The sequence below is a fragment of the Peromyscus californicus genome, unplaced genomic scaffold (genome assembly GCF_007827085.1).
Source record: "Peromyscus californicus insignis strain IS unplaced genomic scaffold, ASM782708v3 Scaffold_2__1_contigs__length_46816999, whole genome shotgun sequence".
Taxonomy (NCBI): Eukaryota; Metazoa; Chordata; class Mammalia; order Rodentia; family Cricetidae; genus Peromyscus; species Peromyscus californicus.
The window spans coordinates 24506656-24521731 of NW_026294540.1; the positions used below are offsets into that span (position 1 = coordinate 24506656).

A 15076-nucleotide genomic window follows, 5' to 3' on the forward strand; every position below is an offset into this window, starting at 1 on the left:
AAACATGGAATTAGCATGACCCCATGGTCACAATTAAAAGCCAAATCACTGCTGCTGGGAAGTTAAGTCAGAATGTAAAGTGATGGCCACTTAACCATGAGGACCCAAATTTGGATCTCCACTACCCACATAAAAAGCGGGCAGGGTAGGCTCACTGTAATCCCAGTGTTGAAGAAAGGGAATTGTGGGATTCACTGGCTACCCAGTCCAGGCAGTCAGTGAGCTCCAGATTCAGTAAGAAGACCTATCTCAAAAAGTAAGATGGGGGTGGTGACGCACGCCTTTAATCCCAGCACTCAGGAAGCAGAGGCAGGTAGACACCTGTGAGTTCAAGTCCAGCCTGGTCTACAAAGTGAGTTCCAGGACAGCCAGGGATACACAGAGAAACTCTGTCTCAAAAAAAAAAAAAAAAAAAAAAGTAAGATGGAAGGGCCAGGAAAGATGTCTCAGTGGCTAAGAGCACTGCTCTTCCAGAGGACCTGAGTTCGATTCCTAGCACTCACACTGCCATTGTTGTTGTTTTTAATTCGTTGGGGACCCACCACCCAGCTCCCAAATAAATACATGGAGACTTATTCTTACTTAGCTACACAGAGAAACCCTGTCTAGAAAAACCAAAAAAAAAAAAAAAAAACTTGGTACAAATACCCAGCCTTAGTTTGGCTTGTTTCTAGCCAGCTTTTCTAACTTAAATTATTCTGTTTCTCTTCAACTACATTTTGCCTCTGGGCTCTTTACCTTTCGTTATTCTATATATCTCTTTCCTTCTTACTGTGTGGCTGGCTCCTGAGGTCCTCCTCTCCTCCTTTTCTCCCTCCTCATTCTTTTCTTTTCCATTGGTATTTCCTATCTATTCACTCTGCATGCCAGGCCCGCCTATCCTTTCTCCTGCCTAGCTATTGGCCATTCAGCTCTTTATTAGACCAATCAGGTGGGTATTTTAGGCAGGCAAGTAACACAGCTTTAGAGGATTAAACAAATGCAACATAAAAGAATGCAACAGGTCTTTGCATCATTAGACAAATATAATATACCACAGCATAAACAAATGTAACACATCTTCAACTAATATTCCACAACATGCCACTCACCACCGTCTGTAAGGCCAGTTCCAAGGGATCCAACATGCTCTTCTGGCCTCCACAGACAACAGGCACACACACGGTACACAGACACACATGGTACACAGACACACACGGTACACAGACACACACAATACACAGACACACACGGTTCACAAACACACACGGTACACAGACACACACGATACACAGACACACACGGTTCACAGACACACACGGTACACAGACACACATGGTACACAGACACACATGGAGGTAAAACAAGTCATACAAATAAAAACATTTTAATTTCTAATTAAATAAATCAGTAAAGGAGGGTTGACAAGATGGCTCAGCAGGTGAGAGTGGGATAATACTGTAGGATACGTGGACACAGACACACAGGTGTGTGCAATCATGATAAATAAATATAAATATAAAAAAACTTCTGAAAGAAATATGAGGTAGCGAGAGATGACAAAGACACATGACCTCCACATGCACTCACCGGGTACACATCTGCACACACACACACACACACACCCCTCCACAGACTCACCGGGTACACATCTGCACACATATACCCCTCCACAGACTCACCGGGTACACATCTGCACACACACACACACACACACACACACACACACACATCTGCACACATATACCCCTCCACAGACTCACCAGGTACACATCTGCGCGCGCACGCACGCACACACACACACACACACACCACATGCACTCACCGGGTACACATCTGCACACATATACCCCCCCTCCACAGACACACATACAAAGTAACCAGTCAAGAGCTTATCACAAGCAGAGCATGACGGCGTACACCTTTAATTCCAGCACTCAGGAGGCAGAGGAAGAGGATCTCTGAGTTTGAAACAGTCTGGTCTACAGAGTGAGTTCCAAGATAGCCAGGGCTACATAAAGAAAGAAAGAAAATAAATAACAAAGCAAAAAAATATATAAAAACAGCTTGCCAGAGATCAGTAAGTGGCAGTCTAATTTTTCTCACATTATCTGACTTCAACACTAACTTAAAATAGAATTTCCAATAACACTCTGAAACACTTCGTCAATTCCCATGTCAGCTAATTCCGGAAGCTGAAATCAACCCAAAGGCCCAGAATACAAAATGCACAACAGGCCTCACTCCAGCCAGTATGGTGTATCCATAAGCCCAACTAAGTAGAAGACTGAGGCAGGAGGATCAAGGAATGTTCAAAGCCTGCCTCCGCTGATGAGAATGCGAAGCCAGCATGAGGATTATTGAGACCCTGTCTTATAAAAAAAAAAAAAAAAAAAAAAAAATCGGGCTAAGGATGGAGTGCATTTCAGTTGTCAATCAATTTCTTAATGAGGCTGAGGGTTCACCCCCAGACCAAAACAAATTATAATGATGACAGTACAATTGGTTGTGCCATATGACAGGACTAAGGCAGAGTGGTAGTGCGGAGAGTTGAAGACAAGCATTGATGTCAAAAACAAGGCACTCTCGGGCCAGTTGAATGGCTCAAAGGATCGAGATCCTCGACACGCAAGCCTTGATGCCCAAGTCTGAACCCAGACCTCACATGTGGGAGAACTGACTCCACAAAGTTGCCCTCTGAACTCCTCATGCACACCATGACATGCAGGCGCAAGCCCCTCCCAGACACATACGCACAAGAAGAACAATAAAATTTGTAGCTGATTTTTTTTTTCTTTTTGTCTTCTGAGATAGGTTCTCACTATGTAGACCAGACTGGGCTGAAACTCAGAGGTCCACTCACATGCCAATATGCCAGACCAATAATGGAAAAATAAGTAAGTTATATGTACTTCTGAATTCTTTTGACTTAATCTCTTAAATTTACAAATGAATCTACTCAATTTGTAAAAGTATGTTATATGAATGTCAAATCAATTATAAAATCCACCATTTAGAAAATGTATCTCACCAGGCAGCGGTGATGCACACCTTTAATCCCAGCACTCAGGAGGCAGAGACAGGCAGATCTCTGTGAGTTCGAGGCCAGCCTGGTCTACAGAGCAAGATCCAGGACAGGCACCGAAACTACACAGAGAAACCCTGTCTTGAAAAACCAAAAAAAAAAAAAGAAAGAAAGAAAATGCATCTTACTGACTGACCAGGGAGGCTGCCCAGAGGAAGAAACAGGAACTCTTGCACAAACCCGAGTTCAATCCCCAATCCACATGAAGTGGAAAGTGAACCAGCTCCATCAAGTTGTCCTGACCTTCACACCCATAAATGCACACGTGTGTACATACAAACACAATTTTTTAAAACAAGGAAATACCATTATAGAATGCACTTTTCTTAAATGGTAAAGTGTTGTGCTTTTACCATAGCAAAAACAGAAATAATCCTCCACCGTTTTCCTGAGTGTTTCAATCTCCACAGCGTCCACACTCATCCGATTCGGCTGGGTTGCAGATTTCATCTTATGCATCTCGGCTGCCTTTTCCTCTTCCTCAACACCTGTAAAATAACCAGTGGGGCAAAGACTCACATCCACCATTCCAGTTTGCCTCTGCTGCCGCAGTAAACACCATCATGGCAGGAAACACATTTACGTCATCAAGGGAAGTCACAGCAGAGGCCATGGAGGGATGCTGCTTGCTGCCTTCTCTGCCTGCTTTCTTAGACAACTGAGAACCACCTGCTCAGGGGTGGCGCCGCCCACAGTGGGCTGGACCCTCCCATATTAATCATCAATCAAGAAAAGGCCTCTACTGACATGACCACAGCCAATCTGCTGGGGTCACTCACTCAAGTGAGGTTCCTTCTTCCTAGGGAACTGGTCAGTATCAAGTTGACACACGCTAACTAGCACAGCCACCACCTTACTACTTGACCTTTAGAAAGAATAGTTTTATTACGCCTTTTTCTTCCGGCCTTCCTACCCTTCTGCCTCCCCTCCTCCCTTTTGGAGATAAGGTATCAAGAAATCACCTAGCTTTACCTCAATGTGGCCACCAATGGTCTTGAACTCTTAGTAGTCCTCCTGCCTCGGTCTTCTAAGTGCTGGTGTACAGGCATGACCCACCACGCTCAGGCACTACATCCTAACATTATATGTTATGAAAATTCAGTGAAAAAAGGAATGAGGGGAAATTTAAAAACAAAAACTTAGAGCTGGGTGCGGTGGTACAAGACTTTAATCCCAGCACTTGGGAGGCAGAGGCAGGTGGATCTCTGGGAGTTGGAGGCCAGCCAACTCCAGAACTACAGAGTGAGTTCCAGGGCAGCCAGGGCTCTGTTACACAGAGAAACTCTGTCTCGAAAAACCAAAAATAAATAAATAAATAAAGTAAAAATAAAATTAGCTGGGTTAGGTGGTTTGTACCTGTAATCCCAGCTCTTGGGGAGGCTGAGGCAGGAAGACTGGGGATACAGGTTGAATTCCCAGCATCCATTAGTAGCTTAAAACCCTCTGAAACACCTGTTCCAGGGAATCCAATGTCCTCTTCTGGCCTGGGTGGGTGCTGCATGCATGTGGTATACAGACACACATGCAGTCAAAAAACCTCATGCACATAAAATAAAAATAAGTAAGTCTTAAAAGAGAGAGCGAGAGCGATTTGGTGGCCAGCCAGGGCTGCCACATGAGACTGTACCCCAAGAAAACAGAAGGCTGGGAACACAGCTCAGCTGGCACTTGACAATCAGACAGGAAGCTCTGGGTTCAATGCGCAGCGCTCCTGTAATCCCCGCACTCTGATATCTAAAGAGGGGCAGTGGGGATAGCGAGGACCCAGGACCCTATAAAACACCCAGCTTGGGTCCTAGTCCTAGGCTTCTCCCTGTTGTGGATGTAAAGAGCTGTCACTTTTCCGGCTTAGTTAACCTGGTGACATCAATCAGGCCACTGTGTCCTGAGCACCTGGAGAGACTCTCCTAGGGGGTCCAGCACCTAGTTACACTGTTCCCAATGCTGCCTTTCCACCTCTGAAACCAACCCCTGGGCCTGCACCTGGCCGGGTCAGAGATCAGAGCACAGTCACTCTCTGTCCCACCAGGGACAGATGCAGACCTCTCCCGCTGAGGCGCCCCTTCTCTGTGACTGCTTTCTATGTTATAGGCTCTGCGTGTTGCAACCGTGACCTCCTAGCCTCTTGTCAGTGAGACATAATAAGGAAGGTGGATCTGAAAAGCCATTGCTGTTGAAAATGGGCAGAGCAGCACTGGCCAAATGCAGGCCCGGTATGTGCCTGAAACCTTGACGATCAAGTCTAAAAGGACCCAGGAGCTGCTTGTAACTTGTTTCAGTAGGACGACACTTGACTCAAGCCATGTCACAGGTGTGAAACTTAGCACTACCAGGAGCTGTCACCTCTAAAGGCCTTCAGCCTGCCCATCTGGAGATCAGGCAGGAATGTGATGAGAGGTTAGGTGGAAGCCTCACCTCGGCCATACCTTTCTTTCTCCAGACCCTGCCCCTGGGAAAGCCCAGGAAGTGGCAGTGCCTCCCTCGGAGATGCTCGAGATCACGCCTACAGGACTGGAGCTTCCTGCCTCCCTGTTTGCATCTGGTGGTCTCCAGTTCTATGAAACTGGGTGAGTTACTGATCCCTAGAAATGTCTTATCACATAGCATGTGCTTAGTAGATTCAGGAAACGGGGCTTCTAATGCCTGTCAGAGCTTATGTGCTTTAACCAAGTGTTCTGAGCATGGGTGGCATCATAAATATCTTGGGAAACAGTTAAAGGAGACCTGGACCTGATTCTCCATGGCCAGGGGACAAGACCACAATATGATTCCTAAGGAAGGCTAAAGGAGGAACCTGGGAGATGGCAGGTGACCTCCATGGTAGGTGTGGTAATCCTACGAAGTCTGGCCTCTCCCTGGGACAGACCAGATCACGGCAGCTGCTCCCCGGTGACAGACTGGTCAAGCCATGCTCAAGACTTCAGTTTCTTTCTTCTCTATCTCACTGCAAACGGGGCAAACTAGTTCCAAGACTCTGAAGGTTGCCCCTCAGCTGCTCACACACTGGGCAGAATTAGACCCTCAGACCTTTTATTGGGAGGAAGGCAAGGACCCAATATCCCATGGGATGTTTCCCTTGCAGTTTGGACACACCATATCCACAGAGCCTTCTCATTAGCACAGTCTGAAGTTAGGGTGTGCCAAGCTTCCAAGCAGTTGGTCACCCCAAGTCTAGTCAGGTTAGACATAGGTAAAGGCAGATACTTCTATTAGCTTGACCCTCCTTTTGATCGTGGGTGTTTACCAGCTGTGGTAGTTTAAATGAGAACGGCCCCCATAGGGTCATATGATTGAATCTTTAGTCCCCAATTGGTGGAACTGTTTGGGAAGGATTAGGAGGTGTGGCCACACTGGAGGAGGTATGTCATTGGGGGTGGGCTTTGAAGTTACAAAAGCCCCTGCCAGGCTCAGGCCCAATCTCAGTCAGTCTGTCTCAGTCCATCTCTGTCTCTATCGCTGTCTGCCTGCAGCTTGCAGATAAGATGTAAGCTCTCAGCTACTGCTCCAATGCCTGCCTGCCTGCCTGCATGCATACAGCCACTCTCCCAGCCATGCTGATCATGCACTAACCCTCTGAAACTCTAAGCAGGCCCCCAGTTAAATGCTTTTTTGTATAAGTTGCCTTGCTCATGGTGTTTCGTCACAGGGAGTGGGGGTGGGAACGACAGTAACTAAGAATGCCACTCACTCATGACCTCATAAAAGTGAGACTCTGAAAGGAAAGCTTATCAATGCCATTCCCAATGTAAGACCCAACAGGTGATCAGACTCGTCTGCAAAAATCTACGCTGGCTATAAAGAGGTCAGCCAGGTGCTTTGGGTCCAGCCAGTAGTCACCGGACTCACAGTGTAAATCATTAGGTTTTACAAAGGAACAAACGCCTTTTGGGTATCTGTTACTTACACTCCTTCACAACCTAAAGCACCGTTAGGGCAGATCACTCTGTGTACTATAGAAAGATTGCCTTCTGTTTTCTCGAAGGTTTACCTGGGAACAGAGCTTAACAGTACATACGTACACAGGTACTACTGATTTATCATGTGTGTAGTTTGGTTCCAACGTGTTTTTATTACGATGATCTACATAGCACTATCTTCTAAGCCAAACAACTGCCATGACGTCAGCTGTAACAACCTGTAAAAGATCCCCACAGCCAGGCTTGCTGACTGCTCATTTGTTAATGTTATCTGTCTCACAGATGGCTGGATGCCTCTCCAGAAAAGAAAGCTGGGAAACTTAAGCAAATTACCAGAGTCTGAACAAGTTATAAAAGGGATACAGCCGGGCGGTGGTGGCGCACGCCTTTAATCCCAGCACTTGGGAGGCAGAGGCAGGCAGATCTCTGTGAGTTCGAGGCCAGCCTGGGCTACAGAGTGAGTTCCAGGAGAGGCGCAAAGCTACAGAGAAACCCTGTCTCGAGCAACCAACCAACCAAATAAATAAATAAATATTTTTTAAAAAATAAATAAAAGGGATACAAAAGGTCAAAGTTCAAAACACTGCCATCAAGCCTGTGCTTCTATCAGTGGAGTACTGATCTACTCCCAGTAACAATTACAAGGACTGGCTTACAGAATCAAAGTTTATTTGTTTCATTTTTGCCCAAGCTTTATCTAAATATTTCACAGTAGTTAAAAGGGCCAGACTGGTGTAACTCCTTCTGGGTGTTCAACTGCCATTTAGAGGCTACACTAATGTGGTCAGAGGGACGAAAAGGGAGACTATTTTTCGCCTTGCCTTCCAAAGTCAAATAGGTCCCAGGACTAGGGCATCTCTCAAAATATTTTACAATTGTAGGTAGTCACAGCTGGGCATAGTGATGCACACCTTTAATCCCAGCATCCAGGAGGCAGAGGCAGGCAGATCTCTTGAGTTTGATGCCAGCCTGGTCTACAGAGCAAGTTCCAGGACAGCTGGAGGTACACAGAGAAACCCTGTGTGAAAAAAAAAAAATGTGTGGTGTCACCTGTTCTCTTGTTTAGAGAGGCTATGAGAGCCACCTGGTGAGCTGTACCTAGTGTCCAGTCTACACAGAGGAGGGTCAATACAGAAGTAAATTTCCCTCCGTGATTTCAAGCCACGGTCAAGTGAGGCCTTCGACTTTCCTCACACAGATGGAATAATTGCTAAAAGGCAGGCTAGAGGAGACAGGGCTTCCTCTCAAGCCCATCTGATCCTGTGGACCAGATCCTCAAGTGACCTTGACAGTAAAAAAAAAAATATAAATGTGACTGGCTACCTGTGTGGTCTTTATCACCCAAGCAGGAAAATATAGCCATGGAGTTGAATGGTTGGCATGTTTTTTTTTTAATTTGTTTTTTCTAAGACAGGGTTTCTCTGTGTAGCCCTCCTGACTTCTGGGATTGAAAGTGTGTGCCACCACCACCCACTGGCACGTTTCTTTAATGGTTTAAGGAAATCACATTCCCTGGGCATTTGCTTAAATCCATGAGAGGTTATTTAGGCAACTATTTCTCTCTAGCGGTTTTCTTCGGGATAAGAAAAATGCTACTCAGCTAATAGGACATCATGGCCTTAGCTCAGTTCAACACTGCAGGGCCTACTTGCGGACCAATTGACGGTTAAACTTCTTCTGTAGAAGCCCTATGGAGGGGCCTCACAATGTGATGCTAGCCACTCCAACCGTTAACAAAGTACCTGAGAGCAGATCCTGGACTCGTCCCTCGAGACCAGCCTGGACTGATGGCTAGTGGGATACAGGACTTCCCTGGGAACAACTGTCCCACGGGGCTACACTCTCCTAACCTCTAGCACGCTCTCCTCCACTCCCTCTGCTTCTACAGTTGGTTCTGAAGATGGAGACTGAGAGACATTGCCCACCCCAATGTGGCCACACCTTGAACCTGCCCCAAGAGACACCTCATAAGAGTGCTCTTTCTCTTGGACCTACGCCCCACCCACAGACTCTACCATGAGGCAGCCAGAGGTCATTACCCCATCCCCCAAGAGCAGGAGAAAGGAGAGAGATTAGAGGAACATAGGTAGGCAGGCCCCGAGATGCCAGCTTCTTGTACCCAGAAGACCACGGTGAAGAGAAAGAACAGGGACGGCTTGGAGGTGCTGCCTAAACAGGACCAGGAGGGCAAGGGGAGACCAAGGAGCCCTACTAAAAACCCAAGCCAGGGTCTGTCCCTTAACAGGCCTGGAGCCTTAGGCTTCGCCCTCCCTCCATCTCTGCAGCTTGGTCTTATCTTCCAGAGTTGTTCAGCTCCTGTTCACTGTAGCAGCAAATGCACTCAGCTACCCCAGACACCTGCCAGCACCCTCCTCATACTTCCTTCTACGTGACCACTTCGGTGACTCGTCCCCAACCACGCCCACAAACAAGTCAGAACGTCTCTTGTCTCTGTCTGGCATAACTCACTCTTTTAAAGTCTGAGATGTCGCCGGGCGGTGGTGGCGCACGCCTTTAATCCCAGCACTCGGGAGGCAGAGCCAGGCGGATCTCTGTGAGTTCGAGGCCAGCCTGGGCTACAGAGTGAGTTCCAGGAGAGGCGCAAAGCTAGACAGAGAAACCCTGTCTCGAAAAACCAAAAAAAAAAAAAGTCTGAGATGTCTTACCCAGAAATAATTATATTTAAAATGTACAAGCTACACAAGATAAAAACATTCCACTTACAATACTTTACAAAATCTTTTTGGAAATCCTTTCTGGTATTGACAAAAGCACGTCCTCTCTCAGTTCCAACAACAAACACGTCCGTCTCGTACACGGCGATGCAGGCCACCTCAGCCTTGGACTTGGCCAGCTCTTTACACTGAAACCGAAACAGTCAAAGTCAGAGTACAGTAGCGATGTAAGCACCATTGCTTTCTAGTGAAATCTAAAAATCCAACACTTAAACCATCGTAATATTGTGAGTTCGAGGCCAGCCTGGTCTACAGAGCGAGATCCAGGATGGGCACCAAAACTACACAGAGAAACCCTGTCTCGAAACCAAAGACAAAACAAAATAAGAACAACCACAAAAGCCGAAAACCTTTGTGGGTTGGAGTCTGACTCCTCAGGAACAAGCTCAGATCTGCAGACCTGCACATTAGAGGCCTGCGGCAGAGCAGGGTCAAAGGGTCGCTGCTGCTACACCGGGAAGGACTGGGACTCTAGACACACTGAGGTGATGTTGGTGAAGAGTAGCCGGAGAACTAGGGCCACCATCCTGAGAGGAGACCTGAAGCCCCCTCATATGGCCACTATGCAATTCCACTCCTAAGATATTTTGCTTCTTTGGAGTATTTCTTGGTATACTGCAATAGGGCTCATTATATAGCCCAAACTATGCTAGAACACAAGATCCTCCTGCCTCAGTTTCTAAAAATGTTAGGGTTCTACTCAGTTTCTGATTGACTTTTCTAAAGCTACTCCAGTGAGATTTTTTTTTTTTTCAGACAGGGTTTCTCTGTGTAGCTTTGGTGCCTGTCCTGGATCTCGCTTTGTAGACCAAGGCTGGCCTCGAATTCAGAGATCCACCTGCCTCTGCCTCCCGACTGCTGGGATTAAAGACGTGCACCACCACCGCCCATCTGAGATTAAGTATTTTTAAGAATTTGAGGGCCGAGGATGTGTAGGGGTATAGCACAATGCTGGAGCCACGCCTAGCTTGAGTCCCAGCAACACAATGTTCAAAAACATAGCAATAAAATACGACTTGAAGCCGGGCGCACGCCTTTAATCCCAGCACTCGGGAGGCAGAGCCAGGCGGATCTCTGTGAGTTCGAGGCCAGCCTGGTCTCCAAAGCGAGTTCCAGGAAAGGCGCAAAGCTACACAGAGAAACCCTGTCTCGAAAAACCAAAAAAAAAAAAAAAAAAAAAAAAAAAAAATACGACTTGAAAGCTCAAATCTTGGAGTGGGAGGATGTGGCTCAGTTGGTAGAGTGCTTGCCTACCATAATCCTAGCATTTTGGAGCAACTGAGACAAAACGATCAAAAAGTGCAGGGTCAGCTGGCTTCAAAAGGAGTAAAGAGGCCTAGGGTGCTGGAGCGTGCTGGAGCGTGCTGCAGAGCAGTAGAGTGCTGGCCTAGCACAGGCAATGCCCTCGGTTTAATCCCCAGCAATGCAATAAAAATAATTAATTAATTTAATGTTTCATAGGAACACGAGCATTTTCTCTAGAAGCCCAATCCTATCCAACAATGAACTACCAGTGTCTCACCATGGACTCCAGGGCAGACATGAGGAACGTCACCACCATTCTGCTCTCCGAGGACTCCTCATCTTCAGCAGGTAGTGTGGACATCGCTACTTGGGCCATGATTCCTGCCCAAGAAAAACACCGGAAAGTGAATGTGGGAAACCCGCCATGACCGATTCTCCACGCATCCCCAGGGATCCATCACAGCCCACGGCACTTAGAGCTTCATATTTACCCAAACTCTTTTCCTTTAAGATACATGCTTAACTTTCCATGGTGTGTCATTTCCATAACACTAGTTTAGCATCACATCCCAACTAAATCCAGATGATGCCCAGGCCCAGTGACATGCTCTCTAGGGAGAGAGCCACACTTCATGATCCAATTCCCAGGAAAGCAACCAACTTCTGCCTCTCTCTCCCCTGTGTGCACTGACAGGAGGAACAGATGGCGGTACTAAGGCTGGGCGAAGCCGCTTCTCTCTAGGAAGGGAACAGGATGCAGGGCACTGGGTAGCACCCAGAACTCTGTAACACAGCGCATTACTCACTTCAGAGATGGTTTTTGGTACTACGGTATCAGCAAGAAGGCTCAGCCAAATTTCAAACAACAAAAAGTCATAAACTAGTAACCACAGGGAAAGATGTAAAAGGCTTAGAACCCTTGAAATTGCTGGACAGTGGTGGTATACACGCCTTTAATCCCAGCGCTCAGGCGGATCTCTGTGAGTTCAAGGCTAGCCTGGTCCACAGAGCAAGCTCCAGGACGGCCAAGACGACAAAGAGAAACCTTGGGGGGGAATTATATAATTCAGCCATTCCACATTTGGGATTGTACTCTTACATTCTTAACAGTCTAACAGTGGCAACACTCCAAAGCTACCAGTATGTGAGTAAATGAAATGTGAGCTATGCATGTAGAGTATTACTCAGTCTTTAAAAGAAGGATGTTGGGCTGGAAATGCAGCTCAGATGCGGCTCAGTTGCTGAGGTGCTTTCCTGGCATGCATAAGGGCCTGGGTTCCGTCCCCAGTACTTGTGTACAGCTGCGGTCTCACCACTAAGAAGCAGAGGCAAAAGGATCAGTAGTTCAATGTCATCCTTGGACATATAGTAAATTCAGGGCCAGCCTGGGCTAATGACCCTGTCTCAAAAACAACAAACAAAACAAAACAAAACATAAAAAAAAAAAAAAAGAGAGAAGCCGGGCAGTGGTGGCGCACGCCTTTAATCCCAGCACTCGGGAGGCAGAGCCAGGCAGATCTCTGTGAGTTCGAGGCCAGCCTGGGCTACCAAGTGAGTTCCAGGAAAAGGCGCAAAGCTACACAGAGAAACCCTGTCTTGAAAAAAAAAAAAAAAAAAGGAGGTTCTGACTTGTGGTTTGAATGAGAATGACCCCCATAGGCTCATACATTTGAACACTTGGTCCCCAGTGGAAGGAACTGTTTGAGAAGGATTAGGAGGTGTGCCTTGTTGGAGGAGGCATCATTGGAGCTTTCAAAAGCCCAAGCCACTCCCATTGGCTCTGTCTCTATTTCTCCCTCATGCTTGTAGATCAGATGTGAATTCTCGGCAGCACCGTACCTGCCGCCTGCCGCCATGTTCCCTGCGATGGTGGTCATGGACTCTAACCCTCTAGAACCGTGGGCCCCAAATTAAATGCTGTCTTTCATAAGTTGCCTTGGTGCTTTTCACAGCAGGAGAAAAGTAACGAAGATATGATTCATGCTGTAACACAGATGAACCTCAAGAGCATTGCAAGTGAAGTAAGTCAGACGCAGAAGGCCAAGTGCAATGAACGGTTCTAGTCCCGAGGGGACCCAGAAGAGTCAAATCGTGAGGCAGAAGTAGAACAGTGGGAAGCGGGAGCAGAGGAGAGAGGCTGACAGGAAGGAATGTACTCAGGTGCCATTATGAAGGTTGGTCCCACACAATGTGAATAGTGATGGCCAGGAACCTCAACACTTGGAGAACAGCCAAGGCTGAAGTTTTTATGATACAATTTTGCCAAACTTAATTTAGAAGCAAAAACAAAGACCCCACACAGACACTCCATTAGCATTCGGTAGGGGAGACACAAGACAATCTGAGGTAAAATTAAACCAAATACTCTAAAATTGATTTTCTATAAATAGTATGCAAATCACACGCCTGTTAACATTATCTTTCAACTTAAATAGATTCTATTTTAAGCAACCATTTTTACCATAAGATGAACTTCAGGAAGGATGACTGAAATACTAAGTTCTAAAATCCTCCCTATGTGTGTGACTGCATTGCAAACGGATGCCTCTGAAAGGGCCCAGTGCTCTAGAGCGGCACTCACAGAGCTGTGAGCTCTGCAGAAGAGCTCATGAGAATCCTCCCTCACTCCCAGAGGGAGACTGCCTCCTGCCAGGACAGGCTGGGGTCTGACTGTGCCTGCCTTGACACTAGACTCCGGTACCACCAAGTACTCACTTATACCTGCTTAGAAGGCAGGCTTTGTACTGAGAACCAGAGCCCCTCCAGGCCCACCTCACATTTACAAACAACGTTTGTAAATGCATTCAGGCATTTACACTGGCCTGCTCTTGGGGACCTAGCAGGACACTTCAGCAGCAGCAGTCAGGACGAGCCCTCTCCTTATGTGCAAGCACCATAGCCCCTTATAAAAGGCAGGGTCTTCCCAGCCCTCTCTCTTCCCCTCTGCTCTGCCTCCGCACCTCCCCGCAATAAACCTCCCATGTGAGCTCTGTTGCATGGGGTGACTCTGTGGTGCTCCTTGCCTCCAACCCACCAAGGTCACCTTCCTCCATTAAACTACTTCATTGGTACCAAGGGTTGGCGTAAACACTTCCCTGGATCCGATCCGCAGGAGTGTCTGTTGAGCACTCCCAACACACCCCGTATTCTTGGAGGCAGAGGAACCTCCAACCACAGTCTTTTTTTAGCTGAGGATCGAACCCCGGGCCTTGTGCTTGCTAGGCAAGTGCTCTACCACTGAGCTAAATCCCCAACCCTCCAACCACAGTCTTTAAGGCTACAGTTGACCCTTTTCCCCGACACTCACTCATCTCTGGCCATCTCCCATGAGTGGAGCTTAAAACCTCGAGCAGTTTCTCATCCTTTGGCCTCGTCTGTAAGCCCTGGTACAGGTGACCATGTCTCACTGGGGTTCAGAGTCCTTGGTTCTTGCATGACGACTTACTGAACAGTCGTACCCACAATCCGATCCCCGCTGGATCCCTGAGACACCAGGACTTTCAGGCTTTGGATTTTCTTCCTCTACCTCACTCGTGGAAATTGCATCCTCCACCATACTTCCAAGCTCCACCCATGGGATGCCTTTTGGAAAACCTCAGACCTCTACACCTAGCACCTGACTTAAGGGCTTCTAAACTTATCCACCTTTGCAGTCAAATCTGGCCCCAGTACCCCTTAGATATCAGTCCAAGTGGCCGCTTACAGACACCGCTAAGATCCCGATATTATAACGGGACCTTTGCAACTTCTGCCAGCGATCCGATAGATAGAAGGAGGTACCCTATGCCCAAGCCTTCCCTCTGTTCTTCCTGTGCCTCCACTCAGCTCCTAGTAGCTATGAAGCCTGAAACAGAGGAACCCTCCAATGCTCTTGACCCTGCTAATGAGCTCCACCTTACCGATCTCAAATGTACAACTCCTCCTCCCCCTCCAGTTCCTGCAGTCTCCTCTTCCTCCTCAGTCCGATCTAACGGACCCAATCTGGCCCCCACCTTCACTCCACCAGCAGCCTTCAGTCCCCGTTACGCACTCCTGCTCCGCTGTGTGACCCCCTCCCTCTCTCTCTACCCAGCCTAACCGGGCCACAGTTCCCCCTTTGTGGGAGGTAGCTGGGG

The 15076-nt window shown here is 47.4% G+C and overlaps 1 protein-coding gene across 10 annotated transcripts in view; it reads right to left on the reverse strand.

Moving 5' to 3' along the window:
• Gtf2i (general transcription factor IIi) overlaps window positions 1-15076 on the reverse strand; it is a 96927-nt gene that overhangs the window by 60126 nt on the left and 21725 nt on the right. For all 10 annotated transcript variants that reach the window (XM_052753913.1, XM_052753922.1, XM_052753921.1 and 7 more), the window contains 3 exons: window positions 11239-11342; window positions 9706-9844; window positions 3418-3552 (listed from right to left, as the gene is read on the reverse strand). In XM_052753913.1, the coding sequence (XP_052609873.1) occupies window positions 3418-3552; window positions 9706-9844; window positions 11239-11337 (373 nt within the window). In that variant the 5' untranslated portion in view covers window positions 11338-11342. Of the gene's footprint in view, window positions 1-3417; window positions 3553-9705; window positions 9845-11238; window positions 11343-15076 lie in introns of those variants that run through there.